Source organism: Ictalurus punctatus, chromosome 24 (assembly GCF_001660625.3).
Source record: "Ictalurus punctatus breed USDA103 chromosome 24, Coco_2.0, whole genome shotgun sequence".
Lineage (NCBI taxonomy): Eukaryota > Metazoa > Chordata > Actinopteri > Siluriformes > Ictaluridae > Ictalurus > Ictalurus punctatus.
The window spans coordinates 4,143,052-4,162,599 of NC_030439.2; the positions used below are offsets into that span (position 1 = coordinate 4,143,052).

The window sequence follows — 19,548 nt, forward strand, 5'->3', positions numbered from 1 at the left end:
GTATGGTTGGAGACACTTGTAGGGAGATCTTTATCTTCTCCTCCATGTAGAACATTTAAGTTCCGTTATATTATAATATTTGTCACACATAGATTTCCCTCTTCAATTGAGACTATAGGTTATCAGTAGGATTCAAATCTAGATTCTGAGATGGTCTTTTCAAAACATTGATTTTCTGTTCTTTTTATTTCTATTGTGATTTGGAAGCATGTTTATCTCATCAAATTGATCATCAAAAGCTTTATATACCTCTTGGCAGAGGCAACCAGGGTTTGGGTTGAAATATATTACATGACACCATCAAATTTCACAAGAGCCCATGAACCACCAACAAAAAAAAAACATCACTGATCCCCCAAGATCTTTAACAGTGGCTACCAAGTGTTCTTCCTTCTATGCATTCACTTTTGTCATCAACTATGTTGACAGTGTCAATGACTAAAAATCTGATGACTAAAAATGTCTCATCTGACCAAAACAAAACACAACTGCTTATGTATTGTATGTATTGTATGTCTCACGGTAATGTACAATTGTGTACATATTTTATAATTGTGCAACCTTATATTTTATGCCCCATGGAAACAAAAATAACAAAAGAGTTCTGGGGGACCAAGAGCATATTTTTTTTCTAAATTGTTAGCATTTATTTTGAATATACCTACATTTACCCTTTAATATGCAATCATTTTGAGAGAAAATTCTATTGTTTAAAAAAGTAGCTATACTGATTTTTTGTTAGAATAAGAGTAATTAGTTTCTCCTATTCTTTGAGTGAAAAGTTTTATTGTGTCTAATGTTTGTTTTACACAATCATTTTTACTCATTTTTATGTTGAGTGCCAATAATTCTGGAGTGACTTTTTACCTGAAGGATTTTTATTTACATGTTTGTCCCTTTTTTTAAAGTTGTCACGTTGCGGCGAACTTGCGACTACAGTTCCCGGAGTGCAGCGCGAACTACAAACATGGCCGACGAGAACTACACCCAGTCACACACGCGCTCACATTCGCCGGAATTCTGATTGCGGACACCTGCACTCTATCACAGGTTATAAAGGACCTCGTTAACATCAGAGCCTTGCGAAGTAAACGCTCAGTAGCCTAAACGCTGACGTTTTACCAAGCCTTTGTCTGCATGTTGGATTTCCCTGATTTACGGATATACTGCCTGTTTCGTATTACAATTTCCTGGATAGCCCCGTTTGAATTGTTTCTCCTGATCGCCTGGACTTTGTCTGTTGTTTCGGAATTTGTATTCAGTTTGATCCTCGTCATCCTGTTGCTAAACCGCCCGCGCTTGTCTCCTTATAAGGTAACGTAACAAAAGTTACTTGTATTTTGCAAAATATATCTCTAATAATTTCGCCTTAATCCTAAGGTGTTACCTGATCCAGAATTTCCTGGTAAAAAGCTTCCTGAGTCTCTCATAAGCTTAACTACATGGCATACAAACAGCTTATTTCCTTCTGTTTATCTGCAGTAAGTGAGAAATGTTGATACATAAAACCCTGTATGTATTCTCCCCTTCCCTTTATCCATAACTGAACTCGTATCAGCAACACTTTATTTCCCTTGAAGCCAAGACATGTAATATACATTGAAAGCCACACAGTCTATCATTCACACTCTCGGCTACATTTTTTCTTGCACAAAGCGTTCTATAAATTGCAATTTCATTGACAGTGGGTAGTATCACATATGCCAAGATAAATCCCTGTGTGCAGTATACATGCTGGCACATGAAACTGCCTCCGATTCTGACTGTGCTCTAGGGTAGGAAAAAGTTCCTCACTGAACCACTGTCAGCTATTTGTCATTCTACCTCAGCTAACATGGCATTGCCCAACCAAAATAAACATGATGCAAATGATATCATCTCTACTTCATGATAAGATGTAGTCCTAGGAACTATTATCTAGGTATATAGTGCTTATTTAAGAGCACTCATGTCTAAGGTAAGTTTTAATAGCTTTGAGCATGGAACAACAAATCTTGACATGTTCACAGCAAGAACACACACAGACTCTTAAGCCTGTGACACTGTAGGGAATCGGAAGCATGAATGCCATCGCATTAATATCTTTCTATTTAGCATATGCCTTTGAAGAAAAAATGTAGTGTAATTTTTCCGTGAAGCAGATACACTGAAAAAAACGCCACAGCTAGAAGAAGCTATAGAGAAGATATATTTATTATCCACACATTTATACAAACATACAAAAGTATACAGGGGTCTTGCCCCATCCTTGCCTTATCAAGAGTCTGGGAAGGGCAAAACATGAATGCTAGCTAGCCTTATTAGTGCTGACAATAATGGGCTGTCAAAATACAAGTGGGGTACAAGCTTAATGTCTCTATAACACTTTAACAACAGATTATCCTTCATTTCAATCAAGAGTTTTCTGAATTTCCATATTCATCCAAGTGTCTGGAAATGAATGTCTTATAATTTCCATTCTTTTCCAGACTTTCCAGAACTTCACAAAACTCATCCTACCAAGGCAAGTGATTATACACAGACGACTAAGGTTAGTGGAAATGTACAGTAAAGAACCCATGCAGAGAAGCAAACACATCATACATAAGACCACCACACAAACACCACCCAACAGAAATGGCGTACTGCCTTGGTTATCTAGGCCTTTGGATGATTTATGTAAACAAAAGCACTTTGTTCACTTTCACGTTATATATGTGTATAGACAAATAGAACAATCTGTATGTATCACATCTTCAACCTCTGTATGTATGAACATTCAGTGCAAATCTACAGTACACAGGTCACATGAACACCGTCAAAGCCCTAGAATCACAGAGGACTGTACGCCATTGGCGAGAACACACGTATACAATCAGACTCACAAATGCAGTGTATACTGTACATCCCATCATGCAGCAATCACAAACAGTGAACTGCTCAGTGCTTACCTCTGCAGATAGGCACAGGGAAGTCCCATACTGCTGCATTGCCTGCATTGGTCACGCAGGTGAGTTGGGGGTGGCCATCTAACACGTAGCCGCTTACACAGCTGTAGCGGATTTTATCCCCAACGTTGAAGCGGGTCCCATAGAGGATTCCTTTGGGAGGGACGCCTGGGTTCCCACATGAGCTGCTCTGCAATTCTGAGAATGATAAAAGAGATATTGTAACCAAATCTGCACAAAGTATAATACTCAACTATTTTACTCAGCACTGGCTTGGTATTATATAATTTTTCAATAGCAGTACATATACAGATACCGAAAAATACTGTCTTTGATACGGCATTCAAAAGTTCCAGCCCTGAGTACATAACAGCCACTCTATGTAGGTTAAAGTTCAGTAGAAAGTGTTGTGAAGACGAGATGTTTTTCAGAATCTCTGACTACAATTAGAAAATAAGCCGGCTATAGCCTACAGTAAACAAATGTTCACGCTACAGTACAGTAAAATCAACATTTGGTCATCCTGTGCTTTATTTAAAACAGAACTTTCTGGCTGTAAGCATATAGACAGATATTATTTTATTACTCTTCCACAAAAGTCCTGACTTCCAAAAACTTTATTTCTGTATTGCTTTATCGCACTGGTCAGGGTAATGGAGGATCCAGAGTCTATCCCAGGAACAGTAGGAGTGCGATGGGAGTACACCCTTGGTGGTATAATAGTCCATTGCAGGGCATCATGCAAACACACTTCTTCAAATTTAGGGTGTTTTCACAACTAGTTCGTTTGAGCCCTCCAAACGCTCTCAGAGCGGTTCAGCGTGTATGTGAACAAACCAAGTAATCTCTGACCCTCTGGTTTGATTTCTTCGTGATATGTGAAAGCAATGAGGTCCCGGTCCGCTTCGCATTTCGTTTCGACATGTGTACGTGGAGGCTTGCCGTACCTGCAGCCATATTCTGTCACTGCTGAAAACAACACAAAAGTTTTCACCATGTCAGGTCATGGGGTCGTGTGGTCTCAGGAGGAGAGCTGTGCACTTCTTGAAATTTGGAAAGAGGATTACATTAAACACCACCTGTCCACAACACATAAGAACATAAAAGTGTTTCTTTTGTTTTCTCAAAAAATGAGGGAAAGAGGCTATAACATTACAACACTACAATGCTGGGTAAAAAAAACTACGACCGAAATACATGAGCACCTGTGATAAATGCGTTGAAGTGGAGAGTCCACTGAAATGAAGGATTCCTGTCCCTTCTATAATGACTTGGATGAAATTTTGGGTGCAAGCTGGGGTCTGAGTTCTCATGAAGCTGTGGTGTGAACAAGAAAGGGTCTGAGATCACTTCATTGCTTAGAAGAAGACCAAAAGAAGGACCGGGTTCTCTTTTGAGTCCACTATATTGTGAGCACCAGAAGGACTGAGGTCGCTTTCAGCTGGGTCCCTTTCGGGTTCACTTCAAGTGAACTGGTTTTGGTTCTTTTAAAACGAACTATATGTGAAAACACTAGCGGCAAATTAGTGAAGCCAATCCACCTCCACATCCATGTTTTTGAAGGTGGGAGGAAACCCATCCGAGAACATGTGAAACTCAACACAGCATTACTCAAGCACAGTTTTAAGCCAGGGACCTTTATTTATACTTTCACTTATTATTATTATTATTATTATTATTATTATTATTATTATTATTGTTGTTGTTGTTGTTGTTGTTATTATTATTAATATTGTTGTTGTTAAAAAGCAAATATTTAAAAGTTATTATTATAAACATTTTGTTACCAATTTAAACTAATAAAATATGTACTATTGCTACTACTAATACTACTACAACTACTACCCGTGTCTTTAAAATAGTGCTAATGTCCATTGTCCTATTACCAACAGTGATAGTGTGGATATTTTGTAGTATGTGGCTGAATAAGAGCTATAAATAATATGCCTCATTGTAGTTTTGTCAGACTAGACAGACTAGAATTATTTTTGTCTTTCACCAGGTTAGCCATCTTGCTTGTATTGCAGCACTGATACTGGACATCTTACAGCCTCATCTTACAAAAGCACCAATTTAAGCTTTTATGAGGGTGTTTATAGGCTGTAAATCTACACCCTTCCTTAAGCATTTGTGTCTGGAAAGCCAACAAGGTTGGCAAAGGCAAATATGAACTGTCAAAACAACGTAGACATTTGTGGAATTTAGGACAGAGCTAAGGCCTCCCTTAATGGGTGTAGTGTGTAATAATCTGTGGATCACAAGCCAAAGGTTTTCATGTTCTCTTAATCCCTCAGGAGTACATCCTCTCCTTAATCAGATTTCTTTTCTTTCTTTTTTTAATCACCAGAATCATCATTATTTTACCAGTGTAAAACAACACCACAGGCACCAGAAAGGCAGCCAAAGCAAGAATAAATTCACACCATGCACCAAAACACACACACCTAAAGGATTCTGCATACACCATGCCTCTAAGGCTGGTGGGCAGCTCATTGAGGTGGAATAATAAAAAGCTGCATGCCAGAGAGGCATAGAAGACTAATATGATCAAGGTACCACTGAAAAAAAACCCTAATAAAATATATATTATACAAATAATATAATATGGCTATGACACTGATGAAGCAGTTACTTAATTTGAATGAATGAATCAATAATATTGAATAAATGAACAAAAATTAAAGGTGGGCTGAGATGGAGGCATATGCTTCAGATTGTCTCTGAGCCACAACCTTAACATGCTTCAGAGCTGACATACTGTATAAACACTACGATTATTATCATTCATTGCCTCCAACTGACCTTTGCTCTTTCTCTTGGGCTACACAGTGCCTTGCATAAATATTCACCCTCCTATAACTTTTCCATATTTTGTAGTGCTACAGCCTGGAACCAAAATATACTTAAGTGCCACTGGATTTTGCTAAATTATTTACAAATAAATTTACTTTATATATATATATATATATATATATATATATATATATATATATATATATATATATATATATATATATATATATATATATATATATATATATTATTTATTAAAAAAAAAAACCAATTACTTCTGGTGCAATCTGGTGTATCAGAAATCACATAATTAGCTGAACAGAATTCATTGTTGTGCAATTAAAGCATCACATGATCTCAATATCACTACATCTGTTCCCAAGGTCCCAGAATTTGTTTCTTGAAACGTCCTATACCTAAAAATGTAAACAAACAGCATAATAAAGACCAAGGGGCTATCAAAACAAGTATGAAACTGTCACACATCGTGACGGAGCAGAGATAAGGCGGATGCAAGTGCAGGATAACAGTTGTTTATTTGTAGAGACAGGCAGGCAGACAAATCCAAAACGTGATCCAAAACGTAATCCATAAACATGCAAGAGGTCAGGCGATTGGCAAACAGGCATACACGGGGCTAGGCAGGAATCTAGGTCGATAACCAAAACAAGACACGAACTAGAACGAGGGACCGGAAGCGGAGAATCCAGCGCGAACTAACTTATGACTATGACGCGAACTAAACTAACATTCAACATTTACTTACGACTTATTACTTACGACTTATTACTTACGACTTATTACTTACGACTTATTACTTACGACTTATTACTTACGACTTATTACTTACGACTTAATCTTCCGCGTTGTGTGCTGGGAAGCGCGCGGTATATATGCGGACATGATTACCCTCGCAACTGCTAACAGCTGAGGGTAATCCAGACACACGTGACTTCCCAGCCAATGACAGAACAGGGAGGAGACATGACAAACATAAACAAAACACACGTGTCCCAATGTCACTACGGTCGACAGCGGAAAAGCAGGTGCTCGCGCATTTGCGTTTAAAGCACACTGCTTCAAGGGGGAATCGTGACAGAAATAAAGTTTTTTTTTTTTTTTAAATATCAATCAGGGTTGGGATATTTTTAAAAAAAGAGATCCCACAGAGCACCATTAAATCCATTTTTTAAATGGAAAGAATATATCACAACTATAACTCTGGCTATCCACCAAAAGTCTACGACAGGTTAAAGAGGGGATTAGTCAGGAAAGCACCAAGAAGGCCTAAGGTAACTCTGAAGTCGCAGGAGAGATGCAAAGCTTAGACACCCCACAAAGACACTCTCTGCCTTGTGTATTTGGAATTGTTTGCCAGTTAAAATAAAGCATTTTAACCTACACTGGAAGCTGTCTCTGCTACCTGACAACATGTAAACGAGTACTGAAGTAAATGAATATGGGACAACTAATGCTTTTTAGTCATCAAATCCTTTTAGGCCAAATAACACACTTTGATTCAGGTTAAGCATATCTACAGTATAACTGCCTCCAAGTGTATAGATATGCCGATCTGGCATATCTCATTTATTTTAAGTCAACAGTAAAATGCATTTGCATAAGACATTTTACTGATTTTATCTATGGTGTAGCAAACTCTGTAACCATCTCTGATATGCTAGCAGTTGTGTTCCTTTGCATGAGTTTCAACACTGCATCAGGATTAGCATCAGTTCTGCATTGATGAAGATAAGATCTATGCTTGCTTATGCCCTTCACTTGTCCATCACATGCCTCCTCAGTAACCCTAAAGAGAATGATAAATAATCACTGATGTCCTACAAGCATATAATAGTTTGAGGCTAATGGGCATGAGCAAATTTATGCACATGCCATGTCTTACTGCTATGTTTTTTTTGTTTGTGTGTGTGTGTGTGTGTGTGTGTGTGTGTGTGTGGTGTATTTAAAGCTGTCCAAACCTCAGCTGTCCCATCCCACATGCTTCAGTGACACTGTTATACATTTGGCCATTACTTTTCTTAAAAAAAAAAAAAAAAAAAAGGCAGCATGTATAGTTTGGAGTGAACTAATGGTTGTTATACGCCACTCATGCTATGCAGACACTGTGCTTATTGTACTGGCCTGGTGCCAATTCAGATAAGAAATAAATGTTGGAAAATATGTGGTCACCATTCATACTGTGGCCAAACTGCTGAAAGTTAAACAGGACACAATCTAAAATAACAGCCAAGAGAAGGTGGTTGGAGAGGATGTGTCATGTATTCAGATGTATTCATGCGTACAAGACCTCCAGGACCATATTTACTATAAGACTCTCAACACATTCAGCATTCTACATTAAGCAATCTAGGCGAGAGCACTGCAATCCTCTACAACATGATGAGGGCAACATTTTAATTGATGTGCACATTTTAACCAGATGATGTTTTGAATGGAATTATGAATGGAATTCTTAGAGTGAAGAAATTTAAACGAATGCCCCCTTTTTCTCATTTCAGACACGAGACCTTGTGCCTTGGATAGAGCAGTCGGTCGTAGGTTTGATTGAGGATGGAATGGGAAATGGGCTCTTAGCAGTGGAATTACACTTTCTCTCTCTTTCTCTTATCTGCAGGGCCTGGTTGAGGCTGGTCATCCATCTCAGTCTGTCTGCGACATGTGCAGCAATATGCTGGACCTTGCCAAGAATCTTCTTTAGTGACAGGGCATTTTCCCTTCAATGTGTATTACAGAGTCCATCAATTGCATTTGCCAACATCACTGTTCCTTCAGTTATACTGGTTAAAAGTTCAAATCTGGTCTCACCTCGAGGAAGGATAGAAACACAAGAGCCACTGTTTATGAGTCACCCCAGGGGTTTCACACTGGGAAGGAAATGGAAGTGATATACTTCATAAACTTTGAATACATGAACATATACCATGGTTTGCCTGAATACTTGATTCTGACTGGCTGGAAGGTGTGCGTTCAAACCATTGAATGCGCAGGTAGCTCCAGTCAGTTTAGTCACCATTCGAAAATAATATACTGCCTATAAACAACTGTAGCCATAGTAACATACAGTTACAGTTGAATGCAGTAGTTAAACTCACAGCTTCATTATCGGTAGAGACGCAGCACAGACGTAGGTAATTCACACACATGCACAATCTCTCTCTCACTCTCTAATAACTATTTATTATTTACTATTTATCACACTACATTATCTCTGTGTATGATTTAGAGCGGGCAGAATTCTAGATCTTATGTGGATCTCGCGTATATAAAATAACTAAAGAAAATGAACCATTATTTTTTCAGTCAAATATTGCGCTGCAAACATCAATGACGGCTTTAGCTTGTCAATGGTGTCAAGTAACCAAGTGGAATAATCCACGGCAAGGTGTGCATTACACGATTTTAATGCTCTCCGCTGAGGCAACCGTGGTTCTTTGCCTCCACTTCATGCATTAAAATTGTGTAATGTATATCCTGCCATGGATTATCCTTTACACATTGCAGTGCGTTCACAGAAAAACTTCTGTGTTATAATCACTAATGATTTTTTAGTGGTTTTGCTGGTTAACATCATAGCAATAAAAAGGAGCATAATTAGTCATGGTAAAAAAAAAAAAAAATTATATATATATATATATATATATATATATATATATATATATATATATATATATATATATATATATATATATATATATATTAATATTATTATTATTATTATTATTATTATTTAAAACTTTAATACAGCATATGCATATGACCCTATCGTTAAACATTTAAATGTCCTGCTTATTATTCATCTTAAAGCATATAGTGTTTGGAATACAGCCCAAGCACCCATAAGGGAATAGATCCATCCATCCATCTTCTATACCGCTTATCCTTCCTTCAGGGTCGCGGGGAAACCTGGAGCCTATCCCAGGGAGCTTCGGGCACATGGCGGGGTACACGCTGGACAGGGAGCCAATCCATCACAGGGCACAATCACATACACACTCACACACCCATTCATACACTACGGACAGTTTAGACACGCCAATCAGCCTACAATGCATGTCTTTGGACTGGGGGAGGAAACCGCTGTACCCGGAGGAAACCCCCGCAGCATGGGGAGAACATGCAAACTCCGCACACACAGGGCCACGACCCTGAAGGTATGAGGCGAATGTGCTAACCACTATAAGGCCCCCATAAGGGAATAGAATAAATATAATGTGTTTCTCAGATGTACCATACATAATTTGAGCTTGCTTGCACAAAGGACTGCAGAAATTTTATGCCTACGGTCTGATTGGAGTCTAGTCTGTACAAACCATTCAACTTTCATGATGATTGGCCAATGCAAAGCCCGCTAAAAGTCAAGTGACTATCGGATGGAGACCAGGTCATCTTTGGTGTTTTGGACCCTTCATTAGTAAGTAACTAATAGCAGACATATATATGTATTTACAATTGATAAATCCATACATAAACCTACTGATATATAATAGGAGAACACAGAACAGCAGCAAACATAAAAACATAAAATTAAAACTATCTGCACATTCCAAGACACTGGCTGACTTTGAACTGTTGTCTCATCCTATCAGTGCAAGGAAGTATAGCCGAGAGTTAATGTAGTGCCTCTGGCTTTTTCTGCCACACTGTCAAAGAGGACTCAACTCCAACATAGCCACTGAGAGAGAAAAACAAATAGCTAGTCCCACAGGACACAATGGCCAGTGAACAGCTCAAGCCAAGAGCAGAAAAAAAAATTTTTCCTCAGCCTTGTCTCTGGGAAAGGACCTTCTGTTGCACAAGACATTAGCAACCAAATTAGGATTTAATAAAGCAAGGAGCCATTACTGCAGCGTCACACTGTCCTGGGAATAGTAAGATCCATATATTCAATTTGATCATATTTTCAGGACTATACAGTACATTTTTGAGTCCTAACAGCTCCTTCAACTTATACATCAAAGCAATGTAGTATGCAAATCAGAAGACTGGAAGAAGAAAGAAAATTAAGTAATAACTTGGAGTTGGACAACAATGCTATGGTCTGTGTAGTGAAATTGGTATTGTGAAGATGATTCATGTCACTATGCACGACAAATTTTAAGGAAGAAGAGAGCCAATTCACACTTTATATCCTGATGGTCTAGCTGACAATTTATCATCTTCTGCCAACCTTTGGTTTGTTTGTAATGGCTCTTGAAATGACCTAATTTAGAGTAAATGTACCTTTGCTGTGTTTTGTTGCTTCACATTATGGTTTCAGTGATAGGAAATAACAGAGGCGATGCCAGACGTCAAGGGTTATGTTCAATAATGCACAAAGACAGACATGACAGCCTTATTTTGTGCAGTATGAATGATGTGAGTGTGCCTTTAGGTAGCCGTGCACACTCACACACACACACACACACACACACACACACACACACACACACACACACACACACACACACACACACACACAAGCTACTCTCATCTATTTTAATTCACCAAAACTTTACACACTGATCATCTGTCTTGTGAAATTGTAAAGATGGGCTGCGATAAGGAGGTTTTTGTAAATTATTCTAAACAATGATAGAAGAGGGGGAAAAAAAAACATAATTATGTTCTTTCCTGTCACCATTCATCTACCAAGCAAAAATAAAGTCAGTCGGTGTGGTCATAAAATTTCCTGAAATTCAGTGGAACCTGAAGATCAGCCCTGCAGCTCAATTGTGTATTGATTGGAGACATAATCTTGTATGGATGGGCTGTGGTGTGGTGCGACGTGGTGTGGTGTCGGATTCGGACTAAGAGTGACACACAGCACACTAATGGGCCCGGCATCAGCTGCTCAACTCTACTACAGTGTCACTTATTTAGATTTTTTTCTCAAAAGGTAACCAAAAGGGAACTTTACCTCAATTCTCTAACTGGAAGCATTTTTGACTTGGCAATGGTATAATTAATCAAGTTACTCAATTACATGTCATTTTGTTTTCTGGAATAATAATGAATCAGTTTGTCAAAATGATGTAATCATGGACACATACTGTTGTTAGATATGCACTTCAAAGAAGAAACACCTTCCATACATCCATACACCAATTTTCTGTACCACTTATCCTACACGGGGTCACAGGGAGCCTGGAGCCTATCCCAGGGGACTCGGGGCACAAGGTAGGGGAAAGGTGCCAAACCATCGTAGGGCATAATCGCATAAACACCACAGACAATGCAGATCAGCCTACAACACATGTCTTTGGACTGAGGGAGGAAACCAGAGTACCCAGAATAAACATGCAAACTCTGCGCACAAAGGGTCAAGGTGGGAGTTGAACCTCCAATCGAAGAGGTGGAGGCAAATGTACTAACCATTAAGCCACCATGCCCCCCACTGAGTTATTTATTTAGACAGACAGACAGACAGCTTTTGTGCTGGATTTAGTTTTATTAGAACTGAAACCTTTCAGAGACGGCATTGTTTGTCAGAAAGGGTTTTGATTTGCTGTGATCCAAATCTGTTCCTGTCTCCCACCATGCAACAAAGAAAGGTCCTCATGTAACATTCACTCTTATACTAGGAAGATATGCAAATCATAATATGGGAACAGAAGCAAGACAAAAGGAACCATTCTCAACCAACAAGATACTAAATGTTTTGCATATGGGTGTTCCTGTTGAAGATGAATATAAAAAGTTTCAGATGATCAGGGTTCAGCCTGACTCTGCTGAATCTGAGGTGTTTCAGTACTGCTGTTACTGGAACAAAGATTTTCACTTTTTTTCCCCCACTAACTTTGAATAATCCCCCCCCACCCCCCCACCCCCCCACCCCATCCCCCTACCCCATCCCCCTTTATAAACTCTAAGTAGTATTTAGTTGTTTGGGATCTGTAACAAAATCGGAAAATGTCTGTACTGTGCCAAAAGTCATAAAACAACAAAAACAAAAACAATTTGAGTTTGTACCAACTTAAAATGCACATTTCTGTGGTACTTTCTGGCAAGACCTGATTAGGGTTTTGGGTAAACAGGACATACCAGTTGCTAAACCAGAAAAAAGCAAACATTTACCTCTTTCAGCTATGACTTAAACATGAGGTTAACATAAAGCATTTCATTATCTTAAATAAGAATGCATCAAGGGGTTTTTTGGATGGTAATGTATTTTTTTGATTTCTAAAAGGTTTCTGTTTAAAAGCATTTGTTGCAGCTTTCCACAAAACAAAAAACAGTCCTTGGATATATTCTAAGAAGGTTTATGCCTCTGCATGTACTGTATCTGGTAACGTATTACTTGTGGACTCTGCATTATAAGACTAACATAACTATGCCATACTTTATATATGTGGCGTGGCAGACGACATACAGTGTCTCTGTCTCTTTATATCCAGATGTATAGCAGTATCATGTTACCATTACCATAACTGACACAATAGCTGCCTTACTCTCTGGTGTCATGACTTATGTCACATGAGCAAACTGAGCCAAAACTCACTGTCATGGCACCAAACATTATGACTGCTATCATCGCAATTTTTCTAATAGTAGCATTGATATTGATATGAATGCCAACCCATGACTTCATATGACATCTTCTATTACATGCTTATGGCATGGTTATTTCAGTCTCAAGTAAAGCGTTACCAAATTAAAAAGTGTAATTTAAAAAAAAAATAAAAATCTTGTATCTTTGCCTCTGCCAATGAAGGTTCAATAATTTAGGACACATAGCCTAAAGTGGAGACATTCAATTTCTTTTTTTTAAATTGTCATAAACATAACACCATAGTCCCTTTTCAATAGACACTTTTAATAGAAACATTTTTTTCTTAGATTAAAAGCCTCGTTTAATCTGACAGGTCCTTACAAACAGGTTTGACAGTTACTTACTAAAAATAATAAAAGCACACCAAGTTTTCATTCTTAGTAAAGTTGTTCGTTTTATTACAATGCAAGTCACACTGATTGAAAAGAAAATGATCAAGGTGATTACAGGAAAGCCTTGTGTGACAATTGAGATGAGCTTGTCTGCTGATGTCAGATACTGCTGAGCTTAGCAAGGTTCAAATCCAACTTTTACTATCAAGGACTGTAGATGCCCTTGGGAAAGAACATAAATGAAGGCCGTGACTGGTATTAAAGCTCAGTAACACAACCTCTCACTTTCAAACATGGAAAATAAACTGATTCCCATTCCCCACAGACATTATAGGAGGCAGGCTGCAAAGATGAATGTCTACAAGTGAATTGGATGGGGGTCAGCTAAAAATATACCTGTTTAATAAGCAAGGAAAGGAAAAGGAAAATCAGCACTTCATCTTTACTCAGTGGTGTGAAGACTGCTCTTAACTTTTTGGTGATTGAAAGAAACCTATTTAAAATTATGTTTTCTATTGCAGAAAAAAGCATTGAACCCAATCACAGGCATTTGAATGGGGTGTGACGATGTTATATATATAGTGATGGGGTCTCACATTGGTAGCAATAATATTCAATCGTCTTTTCTTTATATCTCCGAATCCTCCCGTTCTACTTGCTTTTATATATCAAGAGATTTTTCATTACATCTGCAAACCAAATGCAAGTCGACCAAGAATGAACTACTAGGAATTGAACTACTATTTCTTTATATCAAACTGACTAACCAATACAACTAATCACTTGAGAAGACTTAGAGTAGGTGTTTAAAACATGTAAACATATTTTACTAATAATTATGAAAAAAAGAAAAAATGAAAAAAGTAAAAATAGTCCAGCATTCATTTATCTTCAGCAAGCACTTTATCTTGGTCAGGGATGTGATGGACACTGTGTACGAGGCAGAAATACACCCTGGATCCAGCCTGATGGATTGGCATAGGATTAACCCTTGAGATCTGAGATGGCTCTGCTACTCACTGCGGCAACTAAAAAAAAAAAAAAAATTGAAAAATGTGCCACAAATGACCCCCTTAAATTAAGCTGTAGATATTCAGTACACCATCCAAAGTGACAGGCTTCCTATGCAGAGCTCAGATGAATTTCCCCTTAGTCACGGGGAAAAGAAAATAATTAAACTTGGTCAGTTCCACTGACACACACAGTTCAGATTAATTCACATTTATTGAACACATCTTTAAAATCTGTGTGAGTCAAATCACTGTGAGAAACATCATACTGTGACATGGAGTAGAAAACTGCTGAATTTGGTTTGCTGTCTGCATTGCGAGAATACTCAAAAACAAGAAAGGCAATCATGACCATGGACAGGGTCCATTATGGTCCCTCATGGGGAGCGCTATACTGCTGTTAAATCTCAGGACCACAAGCTCCCACTTTCAAACATGGAAAATAAACGGATTCCCATTCCCTGCAGACTTTATCGGCAGCAGGCTGCAAAGATTAATGTCTACAAGTGAGTTGACTGACAGTCAGATGGAAATATATATGTTTAAAAAGCAGGGAAAGGAAAAGTAGAATCAGCGCTGCATCTTCACTCAATGGCATTGACTGCTCTCACGTAGGTCAACAATTTCACTATAGAAACCCCATGAGGAGCCATAAATGGGTATTTATTGCCAACTGGACGGGCCTTTAAAATCTTTCTCGTATTTCCTTGAAGACTGGTGCACACTATAGGATTTTTCATTCAATTTAGCCTGGCTTGGCCTGTCCTGACAAATTTTCGAGATCAGGGTGAAAAATCGCCCCTCTGAGGTTCAATCAAGTCTTTTATTGGTGTTTTTGTCTAAGATAGTGGACAAGACGGCTCGAGATAATGTGTATGCCTGAATGCAGAACACGCTTTAGATTTAATGAGATCAAATTGCTGAGAACTGCTGAAAGATTCCCAAAATGAGTGAGCTCCTAAAATGACCTGTTCTTTGTAAATCATGCAATGTGTGTAGTAATAGGGTGGAAAAGAAGTCATTAAATGCACAGTGCTCTCTATTGCTATCAATTTGGAAAGTCATTTGGCTTAATGTGCATACCACAATGAATAAAGGTATAGGGTTCCTAGAAATTGTGTAGCTTCATTATTACTTGAGCTTCATTATTACTTACGATTAACATAAGAAATACTGCATATCAAAATAAAAAGTCCTACTTGAGCTACACAACAATGGCTGGTACAAAGCAGCAGCCAACAAATTGTTTTATTTGTACTGTTCACTGTAAACCGTGAATTATTGAGCATGTGTATGTGTGTATGTGTGTGTGTGTGTGTGTGTGTGTGTGTGTGTGTGTGTGTGTATGTGTGTGTGTACGCAGGTTCTACAAAAACAGAAAGCTCCAAATTGATGTTATAATACATCTCAGGAATTTATATGTAAACAGTGTCACTTTTTAAACGTTCTGAATAATCAAATTGTTAATCGTTAACTTGCAATGTATAGTGTCATTAACGAAAAATCAATATCACACAAGCCTAATGAAAACGATTAAATACAGTGATTTAAGTAGCGCTCTGTTTTACCTTATTAGCTCTGTTTGAAAGCTTTTAGCCAACTCCATCAGAAAGTGTTTCCTCGTGACCACATCAATGTCCCTTCATCCTGACAACCTTGGATTTCCTCTTATTTCTTTACGAGGCGCACAAATGGCTACCGGTAAGGCTAGAGGAGTATGATGATGAGAATGGATGGGTGAATCAGTATGTCATAAAACTAAGAGCTCCTTTGGCCCATCCTCAACCCCGGAAAAGACCAAAAGTATGGTGGAGACATCATGAGCCATAGATTTTATGATAAACAGTTTATGACATACAGTATATTTATAAGTATTATGGTTATTTTTAGCCAAAGGAGCACTTAATTATATGTATACGTAGTATATAAAATCATAATGCGTCCCATCCAGGTTGTATTCGCATCCAGTATTCCTAAAATAGGCTCTGACTCCACTGTAACCCTGACCTGGATAAAGCAGTTACTGAAGATGAATGAATGAATGATGAGTTTATGACCACAGGACTGCTGTAGGATGGATATTTCTGATTCTTAACCCAGCAGTGACATTTAAAAACTCCAGCAATGTTGCTCCACCTAAGACACTCTGATCACTGCAATACCAATTACCACGTCTTTACCATTTCGGTGTCACTATTGCTCTGAGGATCATCCTCCACTTGAATAATATCTGATCAGTGGTGGTCACGTTTAACTGATGGACAGGGTAGAGAGGAGCTAAGAAATAACAACACAGCAACAGATGTGCTACAATCAGTAATTCTATACCTACAAAGTGCACCTATTTGTAGGTTTACCTGAGAAAAGGTCCTATGAGTGTAAGCTATTAAGCGACTGCATGTATGAATGTAATTTGCCTGATGATATGGGTGATGATGATGATGATCATCATCATCATCATCATCACACCCACTATCTGCACACAAATGTAAATGTGTAGTTGGATTTACTTTGATTTCATAGGCATGAAAGCCCACAATACATTACTCCAACGTTCCTATTTTTTAGATTTATATTTACATTTGCATCAGGTGGGATGCCAGGAAAAGTTTCAAACCAGAGGACGTATGAAGGAAGAAGCAAATATGTGCAGTGCAGCCATTCTTTGATCAAATTCCTCTGCCTCTTCAAGAATCGGTGGAGCTGCATATTAAATGCAGTGGGGGAGCAAGCAACGCCAGTCGGCAGTCAATCAGCTGGAACTGCAGAAGACGGGCATCAGCACCCAGGCTTTGATTATGTTGGGTGGCAGAGTGTGATGAGAGGTATATTTAAAAATGTGTGTGCTCTCCTGTTTGCTTTTTTTGATTAAAATTTGTGACTATGCGTGTGTACTTTTTTTTTAAGGAAACCATTTCAAGTGTTTTAGAAATGGAACAGAATATAACCAGTAGAATATAAGAGTAGAGTGCACAATGATTAAGAGAAAAGGGCTGAGACATAGAAATAGAGTATAATTAAGAGAGGCAGAGTGACAGAAAGAGACGTTATCAGGGGAAATCAAGCCCTCGGTTTGAGTGAGACAACTGGGCTTCCCATATATACACAAGTGCACAGAGAGCATGGGCTACTGGGCTCTTCATTACCCAGACTATGAATGCAACCACTCAAAAGGTCACTTACACAGCATCACCGTTAATTAAAGCAGCACTTCAGCCTTGGCCACTGAAATCCTGATGTAAGACATGTCCAACATTGGAGTGAACACAAAGTCATCTGCTGAGGAGGAAGCCAAGCCCAAAAGGATTACAGAGGGACAATGGATCATCTCAGCTTCAGCATGACAACCAGGGATTAGAATTCCCACAGAACAACCTGGCACTGATAAAACTGGTGACTGCACGGATATACTGGATTCAAGAAAACAAGAAGGCCATCAGGCTAACTGGAACTAGAAGCTTTCTAGAAGGTGGCCACGTCACTTGAATTAATTCTGTCTGACCCGTGTCTACATGCATCAGTAGCTTGGTACAGTCTGCTAAACACTCTAGTCTGTTACACACTAAGAAGCTTTGCTGAAACCAATAGCACGGAAAGAGCAGTCCAGACCAACTCGTACAGGAAAGACACACCACAGCTTGGGACAAGCAACTATATCCTCAGCTGCAACACACACACAATCCTGTTTTTTTTTCTTCTTCTTCTTCTTTTTTTTTTTAAGGGAGCTATATACAGAAACAGAACAGTGACAGAGAGAGGGGGAAAAACTTTCTAAGCAAAGATTTTTTTTTTTCTATCCAGATTTGCATGGCTTGGCTTATAACGTTATGATATTTTTAGGTGGTCAGGACAGAAAAACACAAAATGGTTGCCACCACCACTTCCTCACAAGTACTTTAGCTAGTCTTCTTTTAACATGGTACAAAGCAAATGTTTAATGTGTGCAAACTTGACATCACATATCAAATTCAGTATTTACCATGTATTTCTTAAGGTACGTTCACACATACAGCGACTCACATCGAAATGCAATCAGAGACCATTCATTTTCAATGAGAGCTGGCGACTTCCAGCGACAAGAGCAACAGTAACTAGATGTTGGTGTGTCCAGTGATGCGACAAAGTTGAGAAAAGTTTAACTGTATGCAAACTTGGAGCGACTTGGTGCAGCGACTACCAATGGGAGTGAAGACAGTAGAGTGTAAGTAATTAGTTATCCACCATGTTGCCTGCAAGTCCGAATTGTTTTGTGGACCCAGACAGCCCAACGCTATAGACAGATGGCCTAAATGGCAAAGAGCTCACATTACTTCTCCTTCATCTCGTAGGATATGATGCATACACTGGCGAATTTTATATACAAACACTCTCCATTCAGAATGTTTAATTTTTCTGTCAAAAGTGATAAACTGATAAATGCCACTGATAAATGTTACTATGGCAACCAGTAGTAGGAACGCCTACTGGTGACGTCATAGTACAGTGACTGCAGCAATAAAATCGCTGTATGTGTGAACGTACCTTTAGGCCCATTTGTATCATAAGCTAGTGCAAATGAACAAAAACTTTGGTCTAGCAGTTGTTTTGGCTTTACGAAATAAGAACATAATGTCATCTCTGCATTTCACGCACAGGCTGCCTTGTAGTCTTTAGCAATCTGAATCCAGTCCATGACCTTCCAGTAATAATAATGCTACCTTAATATATTTGTAGCAAAATGGCTGCTGGTAACTAACATCCTCCCAAAAACCTATGAAAGTGTAGGGTGAAACTGATAGGTGTATTCCCGCATCACGCCCAGTGTTCCACTGATCCAGATCTGTTCCAGATCCACCACAATGCACTACTCTCGGGCCTCCCAGAAAGCTCTATCAAGCTCATTCAGATAATTCAGAATGCAGCAGCACGCCTCGTCTTCAACCAGCCCAAAAGAACCT

At 38.6% G+C, this 19,548-nt stretch overlaps 1 protein-coding gene across 2 annotated transcripts in view; it reads right to left on the reverse strand.

Annotated features, from left to right (window-relative positions):
• csmd3b (CUB and Sushi multiple domains 3b) overlaps nt 1-19,548 on the reverse strand; it is a 489,673-nt gene that overhangs the window by 349,318 nt on the left and 120,807 nt on the right. For both annotated transcript variants that reach the window (XM_047150624.2, XM_047150623.2), the window contains exon 4: nt 2,931-3,125. In XM_047150624.2, the coding sequence (XP_047006580.2) occupies nt 2,931-3,125 (195 nt within the window). The remainder of the gene's footprint in view (nt 1-2,930; nt 3,126-19,548) is intronic.